This window comes from Silurus aristotelis (genome assembly GCF_946808225.1).
Source record: "Silurus aristotelis genome assembly, chromosome: 14".
Classification (NCBI taxonomy): Eukaryota; Metazoa; Chordata; class Actinopteri; order Siluriformes; family Siluridae; genus Silurus; species Silurus aristotelis.
In genome coordinates, this window is record NC_139587.1 from 13,047,957 (window position 1) to 13,061,971 (window position 14,015).

Below are 14,015 nucleotides of genomic sequence, written 5' to 3' on the forward strand. Positions count from 1 at the left end.
GTATAATAAAGTTCTTTTTACAAGTGCATCCAAGTCGGGCCTATGAAGAGAGACTGAAAAATAAATGTAATTTATGTCCTGTCTGCAGGGTGGTGAGCCAGGAGAGGTGACTATGCAGGTGGTGGACTCTTATGTGTGGATACCTGCTAAGCAGCCTATCAATAACAGAGAATTTTTGCAAAACTCCAAGATCTGGGAAATCTGCCAAGAGCTGCCCATCCACTGGATGCACCTGTCTCCTTTTAGAGGTACTTTTAATCGAGGAGTTCTGGACTAGTTTCCACTTAATTGTGCTCTGTGTCATACATTCCAAACCAGTAGAAAACCTAGTTGTATAAGACCTTGTAACAAGTAAACGTAAACAGTGAACAGACGTTTAAGGCAGATTCTCTCGTCTCTCTTTTTCCATGGTGTTTCCATGTTTCAGTTAATATTATCTCACATGGAAACAATAAACTCACTATTAAGTCTACCATAGGAAGATTACTGGAAGGTGGATTTAGTTGTTTTCACATACCTAAACCTGTCTCTTTCTGTTCCAGATGCAACATTCAGTGATATCAACAAGGTAAAATTGCAAGGCACTGTAGAAGCACAGGCTCATGCAGTACGCCAGGTCAGGGACATCATGGATGAATTGCCAGTAAACGACTATGTAAGTATGAGCTTTCAAGAGAGACATTTGAAGAGACATGCTCAAAACACTGAATTGGCTATTCCTGATTTTTTTTTTTTCATATATTGGTCATTAACTGGACTTTCCTATTTCAAACATTCTGTGTCGACCACAGGGCATCAGCTTTGCTCTCGCTCTCTCCTCTCTCTCTCTCTCTCTCTCTTTTTATATTATATTATATTATATTATATATATATATATATATATATATATATATATATATATATATATATATATATATATATATATATGATTTAAACTAGGCCAGTTTCTTCCCATAGTGTCTAGCAGTAATAGAAGAGGATATTTAGCCTTCAAAGTCAGCACAGTTCCCTAAAGCCTTTGCATGAGCCTTTCTTGCCTTGCCTTTCATTTCCTATATTGCACCATGAAATGTACAAAGATTGCCTTCCAAGATTACTCATTAATGAATAGATCTTAATATTTATTAAGCATTCTTTAATTAACTGGGCTAGACAAATTGAATTACATTTTTCTTCCTCAAAGGCAAAGCAGACATTCAATCATTAAATAACCCTTTCCTTTAGTCATTTTACGTATATAAATGCTTTGAAATAGCCCCCTAACTACTGTCTAATGTCTGTTCTGAGACTAGAAACAAGATGGAGTGTAACAAGAAAGAACCTTAAAAACAGGCACATTTATCTTCAGAGGACCAGGAATGCTTTACCTAGTTGCCTCATCTAATTGCCAGAGCTACAGTGTTTGGCTTAAGTGAAGTTAACTCAGAGATGAAACCTCTTCCATGTTTGAAATACATCTACTTCAATCAGCTTTGTAATAAATTCCAGGCAAGGCACATTCAAGACTAGGTTTATGATTGTGGACAGGATGATAACAAATTCCACTGGTGAGGATATGGCTCTATGTTAATGGTGGCTATAGTAATGTCAGTACCAATTGAAAAAAACCTTCAATCTACCCTTTTTTTTATTATTATTATTATTAGCCTTAGGCAGGATCATTTTCATGCAGTAAATCCTATAACCATCACACAAAATTTATAAATAATCATCAAAGATTCTGTGACAGATGGCTCAAGACATATGAGGCTGACCTTTCTCACTTCTGTCATGCTGATGTGTTTCATGTCAGCACAGCCCTGGATAACTTTCACACAAGAAACTATCATCCAACAGCTTAGAGGAAATTGCATTAAGGTCCTTGACCTAAATTCCCAGAATAAGTCATTGATGAGTTAGTTTGAGCCTGATCAACCTTCAAAATTCTGAGTATATGATGGAGCTTGTTGCTGTGTCAGGTGAATTCTCTTATTTACTCTGGTTTGTACATCAGTGTCCAAATAACACTGTGCTAAACATTTGTCCTGGTATAAGAATGGTTAGGCTGATGGGTATGCACTGCTTTATCAAGGAGCAATTTGTAAAAGCACTAGACAGCTCAGTGTTCCTTTTAGGGCATATTTTTAAAACTTACATGCAGCAGAACTAATTGTTTCAGGCATAAATGCATGCATTATTTAGTACGCAGGAGCAACTGAGTGTCATGTATTTAAAATGTTAATTAGTCTTGACATATAAAATGTGTTAAAGGTATGTTTAAGAGATGTTTAATTTAACTGTATGCAGTAATGTTGTCTGTTAATAAATGATAGCAAGATAAACCCTGACAGAATGAAACAAATAAAAATGCATTGTTTTTGTTAAATGCCATTATTTTGCTTTTGTCTGGATCATATAAAATACAAAAAAATGTTGTCCCTCTCTTTACCTTTACTGACAGAATATCTATATTAATGGCATTCTAGTATAATGAATTTGTTTAATTGTGACAGGTAAGTTTTTCTTTTGCATTTCACATCAGAACAGTGCCATCTATAAAGCAAAGCTTCAAGTATGATGTGATTGATGTGTTTTCAAAATTTGGTGTGATTTATCTTTTGTTTTACAGTAAATAAAAAAGCACTGTTAATTGTGTTTGATCATATTTTATTATATTTTACAGTGATATGTACTCTCAGGCTTTCTGTGTACCCGATAAAATAATCACTGGTGAATTGACAGCATTTCATGCTCATCCTGTAAAATGAATTATAGCTCTGCACTACAGAATCCAACCTTACATTATGAGTATCAGTAATTGCTTACATGGATTTAAAAGAGTAATACAAATCAAACTGAAAGGGGATCAGCATGGTTTCTCATACTTTTTTTTAATGGTCAAAATAATACAGTTGTCAGACTATTTATCTGTGACACTAATCGCAAAGACTCCACTGTATAGAAAGATGAAAAGGTTGTTGTATGACTATAAAAGCAATGGTCATTTTAATTGCTTGGGTTACATGAAATGTAAATTATACTTAGATCAGCATGACAAATAGTATTATTTGCACTATATTTCCCTTTTAGGTCAGTGGTATTAACTGGTTGTGCAATAGTGTTTTAATCAGACAAATAGAACTGCATTGTCTCAGAAGAGTCTTTGGCTACTAGAGATTAAAATGCAGTCAGATGAAACAGAGTCGTGTAGAGGGCACTATCTGCTTGTGCAGTGCTTTAGAATTAAGTGGCCCTTCTCTGACTCCATCTCAGTGTAGTTGCTGATCAAAGGCATGGCACTCAACCCTAGCATGCACTCATGATTATAGTGGAGTAGACCAGGAAGCATTAATTCTACCCAATATACCTTTTGCACAGCTTTCATTTAGCTGTTCTATGATCATCCTACAAAAAAATAGGTCCTTCTTTGGCAATTATATTAATTATATAATATGATATAATATGATAAAATAATTTAATAATATTTTATATGTATATCAATTTTTCCTGATTATCAAAATGAATGTTAAAATCACCAACAATTAATGCTTTGTCTAGAGAAGTAGCTAAATTTGTGATGAAATCTGCAAATTCCATGAGAAAATCAGAGTAGGTGAAGGCACAGGAGCACGTTGGTTTGGCGCAGGAGATGTAGGGGAATAATCATTGGGAGACCAGTGTGAGGGATAGGGAGAAAACGGTGGGGGACAGGAGCCTTCACTGCAGTTGTCATCATAAGCTCGATAGCGGGTAGCAGAGAGATCAGGAGAGGTCTGTGTGCCCATGTCTGCACTATGCGAGGAGGCAGATAGGGATTCGCTGGAACAGTTAGGCCAGAGAGTTGTTCAAGGAAATGAGCAAGCTCAGCAGCAAGTGAGGAGAGCTGGAACTGGCGGTATTGTCTGCGAAGAAGACCTATTGGAGATATTCCAGAACGTTTGCGTGGCGGAGCTGAGCAAAAGAGACCAACAGAGATAAGATGTTAGACAGGGTAACATCACGGTGACTGCTAGGTGTAGGCAAAGGATAACACACATTCAAGAGAAAATTCTATATACTATGAAACAATCAGTTCAGAATGCACAATTAAAATATAACCTGGGCACTTGCAGCTATCAAATAAAATAATATAATCAAGCACATGTATACAGACAATCTAATACACTGAGATTACTCAATTCAATAAATGTAGAATAGCAAACAGCATTATAAAAAGAGTAAAGCATAACACTTACCCATTGCAGGTGCAGGAAGACAAAATAGGCCGCAAAAATGGTGTTCACACTTGGAGGACTGAAAACAGCGTATGGTTGGATCCAGAAAAATAAGGGCTTTATACTCAATTATTTTTTTTTTATATAAAATCAAGGAAAAGGCTGAATATAAGGGGAATTGGTAAAAAACAGGAACTCCAAATATGGTGTTGTTTGGAGGAATAAGCACCAAGGTCAAAGATAAGGGGAATTGAAAAAAAGAGGGCAAGATCGGAAAATAAGGGGAATTACTCAAGGTGAAGAAATTTGAAAAAATAGAAAGATACGGTGGCTACAGAGTATAACTACAAGCGTGAAACAGACAGTACTTGTACTTCCTCACTTTGGCGTGCTCTATCATTTTTGATGTGCTGTTCATTTTGATGTGAGGTACCCATCTTCTATTGAGCTCATTGGAACGTGTATGGAATAAAGAAGTTTGATTTTACTCATCTGAGACTGAGGATCCTTCATTGGCAGTTTGTGTCTATTATATTTAAGTTTTTCTAGAGCTGGCTGAGCATTATTGGGAATCTTCTGAACAAAAGAATCCACCCTCGATGTGTCGCCTCAGAGACGGGCTCTGAGTTCCGACAGTCACTTGTTAACTAGTGCTGTTCTGAGACTATGACCTATACTACAAGAAATGAGAGCAGCACCTTCCCGAGTGGGATGGACACCGTCCCGCCCCAACAGGCCAGCCCTCAAAAATGCTCCAATTATTAATGAAGCCCACATTATTTTTGGAGCACCACTCGGACATCCAGCAGTTCAGCGACCATAACCTGCTGTAGGCTACATCGCCACGTCGTATTGGGATGGGGCCAGAGCATATTACAGCATCGGACATTGCCTTCGCTAATTTACACACCTCTATAATATTTCTCTTAGTAACCTCTGACTGTCGAAGGTGTATATCATTAGCTCCTGTGTGAAAAACTATCTTAGACTATGCTGGCACTGGTTGTCTGACTTGAAAGCTTTAACAATAATCAATCCACTACATGTAAGTACAGGTGCTGCAAGCTAACAAGACCAACAGGAAGCCCAGTTAGGATCTTTCCTCATTTAACAGGCCTTCTTTCAACAAAATGTGTCCATTTAATTATATTATAACAATTCAGATGTGTTGGTGCCTTTGTTTGGTTTAAACACAGTTTTGTAGTGATGGAATTTTAATTAAATTATCTGATTTGATTTAGATCAGTTGTTTCCTAATATTGATCTTTAATGGTTTTAAGCTAGTTTTAGGTAAGAATTAATGTGTAAAGAATTAATGTAACGATATTACAATCATTAATGTTTTTTTTTTCCTCATTAATCTACACCCATAAAACAGAATTCTAGAAATCTAGAAGTCTAGAAAACCTGGAAGGTTAAATGTACATAAGGATTCAGACCCTATACTCAGTACTTAGTTGAAGCACCCTTTGGCAAGAATTACAGCCTCAAGTCTTTTTGGGTATAATGCTTAAAGCTTTGCACACCTGGATTCTGGAATTTCTTTCAGTTCTCTCCAGAGATATTCAAAAGGGTCAGGTCTCTGGCTGGGCCACTCTAGGACATTCAAAGCGTTTGTACTCCTGTACTGTCTTGGCTGTGTGCTTAAGGTCATGTATGGACGGGAACGTTTGACACAGACTGAGGCCTTGAGTGCAGTGGTGCAGCTCTTGAAAGAGTCCTGGTTGTGCCACACTTCTTGTATTTAAGGATTCTATAATACAGCAGCAATGTTTTGTGACTTTCTCCAGATCTGTGCCGCGCAACAATCCTGTCTCTAAGCTCCTGCAAGTAATTAGGTCTGATATGCATTGTCAGCTGTGAGGCCCTCTATGGAGAGGTGTATGCCTTTCCAAATCAATTAATAAACCTTTCCACAGGTAGACTACAGTCAATGTGTACAAAATATCAGCAACAATCAAGTAAAATGGGAGGCACGTAGGCTAATTTTCAAGTGTGGTTGCAAACAGTCTGAATACTTATGTACAGTTTAGCTACCCATCTTTCTGACCATAGAGTCATCTCCTTTGATTTTACATCTATCTGTCCAGTCAATCACATAAAAAATATAACCATACATTATCGTCATTTAAATACTGTTGACACTAGCTCCTTTTGTGATTCTGTTGCCTCCTCTGCTCTTTCTGATGTGCGAAATTTAACCTGCCCATCTATGATTTATGACAAGTATTGCTGTACTGTTGAAAAATTGTTGGATGAGTTTGCCCCAACTAAGATTAGGTCTGTTCCTATGTCCCATTCCTCCCCTTGGTTCAATGCAGAGCTTCGAGGTTTGAAAGTAAAATGTAGACAACATGAACGTCTGTTCAGGAAAACTGGTTCAACCGGCCATTTTCTTATATACGCTGAATGCCTTCAGCAATATAAATTGGCCTTAAATACAGCCCGCTCTTCCTATATCTCCAGCATCATTAACAAAGCAAGCAATAGGCCCAAAATGTTATTTAGCACAATTAATAAACTGACTCAAGCACCAAAGCACAGCCTTAGTGACTCTGAATCCATGGTTATGTGCTGCTCTTTCCTGAACCATTTTCAGGGTAAGCTAGATACTCTGTATGCGACATTTGGTGAGGAACCAACTACCGATGTGCATATTAAATCTCAATCTAATATTTCTATGACAACCCTAGCCTTAACCAATTCCTCTTTAATCACTGAGTTAATACAAAAATCTAACTCCTCATCATGCACTCTTGATCCTGCACCTACTTTCCTGCTAAAAGACTGTACATCGGCGATTTCTGCCCCCATCTCCCACCTCATTAATATGTAATTTATCTCCTCTACTGTACCTGTGTCACTTAAGACTGCTGCTGTTACTCCCATGCTCAAAAAGACTAATCTGGACCCGGCAGACTTATCCAACTACCACCCTATTTCCAACCTGCCATTTTTATCAAAGATCATGGAAAAGGCTGTGGCCTCTAAACTGCAGTCATTCGTAGCTGGTAACAACCTCTACAATATTTTTCAATCTGGCTTCCGCCAACAGCATAGCATGGAGACTGCGCTAGTAAAGGTTGTTAATGATCTTTTACTCATTGGAGACTCAGGTAGTCTCTTTATACTTCTGTTATTAGACCTTAGCTCTGCCTTTGATACTGTCTGTCATAAGATCTTACTTTCCCGCTTAGCAGAATTTGGCATATCAGGCTCTGCACTATCCTGGTTTTCCTCTTATCTAACGGGCAGGCAATATCACATCTCCATACACAATTCCAAATCTCCTACTGTCTTACTTAAACAGGGTGTCCCACAGGGCTCTGTTCTTGGCCCACTACTATTTATTCTGTACATTCAGCCGCTTGGCAACATAATTCGTCGACATGGTTTTAGTTATCATTGTTATGCTAATAATATTCAGTTATATACTGCTTGTCAACCAGATTCTCCTAATGTAAAATCCTCAATCTCCTCTTGTGTTAGCGAGTTAAAACAATGGCTACACTCAAATTTTCTTAGCCTGAATCTGGGTAAAACCGACATTCTGATAACTGGTCCCTCATCTCTAATAAAAAACAAATCTGTGGACTTTAGTCTTGATCTGGATGCTACTACGATTTTCCCCTCAGCTATTGTTAGAAACTTAGGTATCATATTCGACCCCTCACTATCCTTTGATGCCCATATTCGCAGCCTCTCTAAAATGTCTTTTTTTCATTTAAAACGAATTGTCAAACTGCGACCTTTTATCTGCAGAAATGACGCTGAAACATTAGTGCATGCTCTGATTACGTCCCGTCTTGACTACTGCAATTCACTCTTCTCTGGTCTATCAGCTCACTCAATCTCACGTTTACAGTACATACAAAACTCGGCTGCCAGAATGTTAACCTCCAATAAAAAATCTGCCCACATTACCCCTATATTATTTGATCTTCACTGGCTGCCAGTCTCATCTCGCATAAAATATAAAATCATACTGCTCACTTATAAGGCACTAAATGTTCTTTCCCCACCCTATCTTTCCGATCTTCTCTCATCCTATGTTCCTTCACGATCACTCCAGTCTTCAAATTCTGAACTTTTATGTATTCCTAGATACCGTCTGTCCTCAATATTAACTATTGTACCTTGTAAAGCATCCTTGAGCTTGGGAAAGGCGCTATATAAATTAAACTTATTATTATTATTATTATTATTATTATTATTATTATTACTACATGTGATAAAGATTTTTTTTTATTTACAAAAATGTATAAACATTGTTTATATAACATTAGATGGCATCTTTGCCTTAGATTATTACATGTACCTAAAACTTTTAAATAGAATTCCATATGTTTATATACAATAATACAGTTATGTGAATTTAACACACAGTCTTAAAATGATCATCTGATTTGAACATGATTTACCCTCCACATAATACAATAGATTTCTATAATATTCTTAAAATTCTTTTTGTTTTACAACCCGAATTCAATTCATCCTTCCAAAAGTTGGGGAAATCATAACTTCTTCTTCTTCTTCTTCTTTCGGCTGCTCCCTTTAGGGGTCGCCACAGCGGATCATCTGTCTCCATACCACCCTGTCCTCTACATCTGCCTCTTTTACACCAACTACCTGCATGTCTTCCCCTTACCACATCCATGAACCTCCTCCTTGGCCTTCCTCTTTTCCTCCTACCTGGTGGCTCCATCCTCAGCATTCTTCAACCAATATAATTCATGTCCCTCCTCTGCACATGTCCAAACCATCTCAATCTCGCCTCCCTTACCTTTTCACCAAAACATCCTACATGCGCTGTCCCTCTAATAAACTCATTTCTAATCTTATCCATCCTCGTCACTCCCAACGAAAACCTCAACATCTCCAGCTCTGCTACCTCCAGCTCCACCTCCTGTCTTTTACTCAATGCCACTGTCTCTAATCCATACAACTTTCCCTTTCATTTTTGCAGATACCCTACTATCACAAATCACTCCTGTCACTCTTTTCCACCTACTCCACCCTGCCTGTACTCTTTTCTTCACTTCTCTAACACACTCTCCATTACTTTGCACTGTTGACCCCACGTACCTGAATTCCTCCACCTTCTCCAGCTCTTCTCCCTGCAACCGCACAACTCCACTGCCCTACCTCTCATTCACACACATGCATTCTGTCTTACTCCTAATGAGTTTCATTCCCCTTCTCTCCAGCGCATATCTCCACCTCTCCAGGCTCTTCTCAACCTGCTCCCTACTCTCACAACAAATCACAATATCATCCACAAACATCATAGTCCAGGGAGACTCCTGTCTGACCTCGTCTGTCAACCTGTCCATCACCACTGCAAACAGGAAAGGGCTCAGGGCCGATCCTTGATGCAGTCCAACCTTCACCCTGAACCAGTCTGTCGTTCCTACTGCACACTTCACTGCCGTCACACTGTCCTCATACATGTCCTGCACCACCCTCACATACTTCTCTGACACACCTGACTTCCTCATACAATACCACAACTCCTCTCTTGGCACCCTGTCGTACGCCTTCTCTAAATCCACAAATACACAATGCAATTCTTTCTGTCCTTCTCTACACTTCTCCATAAACATTCTTAATGCAAATAAGGCATCTGTGGTGCTCTTCCTCGGCATGAAACCATACTGTTGCTCACAGATGGTCACCTCTTCTCTCAGCCTGGATTCCACTACTCGTTCCCATAACTTCATGGTGTGACTGATCAACTTAATTCCCCTGTAGTTACTGCAAGACTGCACATCTCCTTTATGCTTAAAGATCGGTACCAGCACACTTGTTCTCCATTCCTCAGGCATCTTCTCACCTTCCAAAATACTGTTAAACAATCTGGTCAAAAACTCCACTGCCATCTCTCCTAAACATCTCCACGCTTCTACCGGTATGTCATCTGGTCCAACCGACTTTCCACTCTTCATCCTCTTAATCGCTGCTCTCACTTTCTCCTTACTAATCCTATCCACTTCCTGCTTCACCAACTCCACATTATCCGACCTTCTCTCTCTCTGATTTTCCTCATTCATCAGCTGCTCAAAATACTCCCTCCACCTTCTCAACACACTCTCCTCACTGGTCAACACATTTCCCTCTCCATCCTTTACTGCTCTAACTTGCAGTACATCCTTCCCAGCTCGGTCCCTCTGCCTGGCCAATCAGTAAAAATCCTTTTCTCCTTCCTTAGTGTCCAACCTCTCATACAGCTCCTCATATGCCTTTTCCTTGGCTTTCGCCACATCCCTCTAAACCTGCTGCCGCATCTCCTTGTACTCCTGCCTACTTTTCTCATCACTCTGTCTATCCCACTTCTGTTTTGCCAACCTCTTTCTCCTTATGCTCTCCTGCACTTCCTCATTCCACCACCACGTCTCCTTGTCTTGCTTTCTATTTCCAGATGTTACACCAAGTACTTTTCTAGCTGCCTCCCTCATCACTCCTGGAGTAGTTGCCCAATCATCCAACACATACTTAACACCACTGAGCCTCTGTCTGACCTCTTCCCTGAACCTCACACTACACTCTTCCTCCTTCAGTTTCCACCATCTTATTCTTCTTTTAGTCCTCACTCTCCTCCTCTTCTTCTTCGCCTCCAAAACCATCCTACAGACCACCATCCGATGCTGTCTAGCTACACTGTCCCCTGCCAACACCTTACAGTCTCCAATCTCCTTTAGGTTGCATCTCCTGCATAGCACATAGTCCACCTGTGTGCACCTTCCTCCACTCTTATACGTCACCCTATGATCCTCCTTCTTCTTAAAATAAGTGTTCACCACTGCCATTTCCATCCTTTTAACAAAATCCACCACCATCTGCCCTTCCACATTCCTCTCCTTAAAACCATACCTACCCATCACCTCCTCATCACCTCTGTTCCCTTCACCTACATGCCAATTAAAGTCTGCCCCAATCACCAATCGTTCTTTCCTAGGTACACCATCTACCAATTCATCTAATTCACTCCAGAATCTTTCCTTCTCCTCCATCTCACAGCCAACTTGTGGAGCATAGGCACTGATGACATTTATCATCATCCCTTCAACTTCCACCTTCACGATCATCACCCTATCAGAAACTCTCTTTACCTTCACTACACTCTTACTGTACTCTACCTTCAGAATCACCCCTACACCATTTCTCTTTCCATCCACACCATGATAAAACAGTTTAAACCCACCTCCAATGTTCCTGGCCATACTCCCTTTCCACTTGGTCTCCTGAACACACAGCATATCTACCTTTCTCCTCTCCATCATATCAGCTACCTCTCTCCCTTTACCTGTCATAGTACCAACATTTAAAGTACCAACCCGAACCTCCACTCTCCTGCACTGCTCCTTTCCCTGCCGTCTCTGTAGACATCTTCCTCCTCTCCTTCTCCTCCTTCGGCCAACAGTAGCCCAATTTCCACCGGTACCCTGTCGGCTAACGATACCTGTGGCGGTCGTTGTTAACCCGGGCCTCGACCGATCCGGTATGAAATTCTCATTTGTGATCCGCATATTTGATTTGGCACATGTTTTACGCTGGATGCCCTTCCTAACGCAACCCTCCCCATTTACCCGGCCTAAGAGTGCACTGGCTTGTGCATCCATAATGGCTGGGTTTGGGGGAATCATAACATGTACATGAAAAGAGAATGTATATTTTATTTACAATATAATGGAAAACACCTCAAATATTTAAACTGAGGAAATGTACCATTCAACCTTTTTTCTGGAACTGAGGTTTTACACTATAAGAACAGTGAGATATTTAGACACATGGTGCATTATTTATGAATTTTTGTAAATACTTACAATGCCCACATACTTTTAATAAATTCAAAACAATAAACTGAATAAACCAGTACTGACATTTAATCACTTTACATGCAGAGAGTTGTAATATTTAACAAAGCCTCAGAAATATTTTTCTTTTTCTCTAGAAATTGTTAATGTAGCAATCCATCTCTCCCTGTTACTTCATATGTTTCTGCCATTTTTCTAAATTAATTAAACTACACCAAAAGCAGTTTTACACACCATTAAACTAAACAAAGTCAATATCTGGCATGACAACCCATTTGTTAGGAATTAACAGACAGTGGAAACCTGGAGTAAAACAAAGTGTAGTTTTATTGTACCCACAAAATTCAAACAAAGGAAACTATGAAAGTAGAGTGCAAAGAACAAAGAACTTAACTGAAGCGGGCGTAATGAGGAGCACAGGGAAGCACGGAAGCAGCAAGAAGTCCAGGCGATCTAGGGTGAGAGCACGGTAGATTGGACGGTGGCGGGTGGGGGGGAGAGAGAGAGAGAGAGAGAGTGCAGGGGTGAGAGCTTGATGGGGCATGGAATGGCTGGTGGTTCTCTGACACCATTGCAATAGTTTAAAGATTAAAAATAGTAAAAGATTATTGGCTCTGAGAGGTACACATCATAGATTCATTTTCTGGTAAGTTATTTTAAGCAGACAAATACTTTTTTCTGTAAAATTAATTGTTGGTTGAAAAAAAGTGGTAATTATAAACATATATGACTTAATTATTATTATTATTATTATTATTATTATTATTATTTTTTTTTTTTTAAGATTTACACAACACTGTACTTTTTTTAACACCTATGAAGATTCCTAGATTTTGCAGTGTTAAACTACAACAACAACAAAGCCATGTATCTAACACAGACAGAGACTGCATCAAATAATTTTTTGTCCTTCACATGATATTTTTAAGTCCACTCAACTAAACAGTCACACATTTTAGCAAAATTGAGTAAATACACTTGCTCACTTGATTGATGCAGAATACAACTCATATGAATGTCCTCATGACATCCTGGTGGTACTGAGATCTGAACCCACAAATATCTGCTGTTTGATTCAAAGTCTTAGACACTAGGCTGCAACACTGCAACTCTGCTGCATTGATTCAACAATTTCTACCACTGAATTAACATAAATGCTGGATTGAATCAATGCAAGCAAGTTGAGTTAGTTGTGGTGGCTCAGTGGTCAAGTCACAGATAAAAAAAGTAATGTGTTTAAAAGCAATACCATTGCCCTGAGACTCTAAAAAAAAGTCATAACACCTGCAAAACTAGTTAACATCAATAGTCTGTGTGTTTGTTTTTGGACTCCCTTCTTTACCATTTCATCACCCTTTACAGAGTGAAATTGGTCTTCAGTTGGACAGCAGCCTAGAGGAACAGGGCTACTGCTGTCAGGACTGCCGGCGAGGGTATCGCTACTGTCGTCGCTACTATGAGCCACTGGGTGGCTACTGGCCATACCCTTACTTTTACAGAGGAGGCAGGGCCATCTGTCAAATTGTCATGCCATGTAACTGGTGGATTGCACGGATGCTGGGCAGAGTGTAAGAGAGCAAGGTACCACATAAATATAGTGCTGTGTTGCTTAAAGATAAACATAGAACTCCACTGTGTGTCTATTCTATCTAATTTTCTAATCATTATTCTCAATATTAATATTCAATCTTTGCATTAAGTAATCATATTAATGTTCCTAATGCATGATTTTGGTGAAATATATTGTGTTAATGCAACAACCATTCAAAAATCTGTGTTCCTGTGAGGAATTTAATCTCAATGGCTCTTTATTGAGAAATCAATCATAAGTGTCAATAGAGTGCTCTATAAAGGTGCATCTTCTGCATGGCTTTCACTTTGTCTTAAATGGCCCTGTTTAGTTTATGTCCTAGTCAATATTAGATGAAAGGCATTGTATAAGCTTGCATAGACTGTATTGATTTACCTATAATTGCAGTAAAGTTTATTAAACTCAATCAAGGCAAAA

General features: G+C 39.2%; 1 protein-coding gene across 2 annotated transcripts in view; it reads left to right on the forward strand.

Moving 5' to 3' along the window:
* tnmd (tenomodulin) overlaps positions 1 to 14,015 on the forward strand; it is a 103,739-nt gene extending 89,724 nt beyond the window's left edge. The window contains exons 7-9 of one of the 2 annotated variants that reach the window (XM_083560450.1): positions 89 to 248; positions 543 to 655; positions 13,370 to 14,015. In XM_083560450.1, coding sequence (XP_083416576.1) covers positions 89 to 248; positions 543 to 655; positions 13,370 to 13,579 — 483 coding nt within the window. In that variant the 3' untranslated portion in view covers positions 13,580 to 14,015. The remainder of the gene's footprint in view (positions 1 to 88; positions 249 to 542; positions 656 to 13,369) is intronic. The other variant, XM_083560451.1, reaches the window with a different exon arrangement.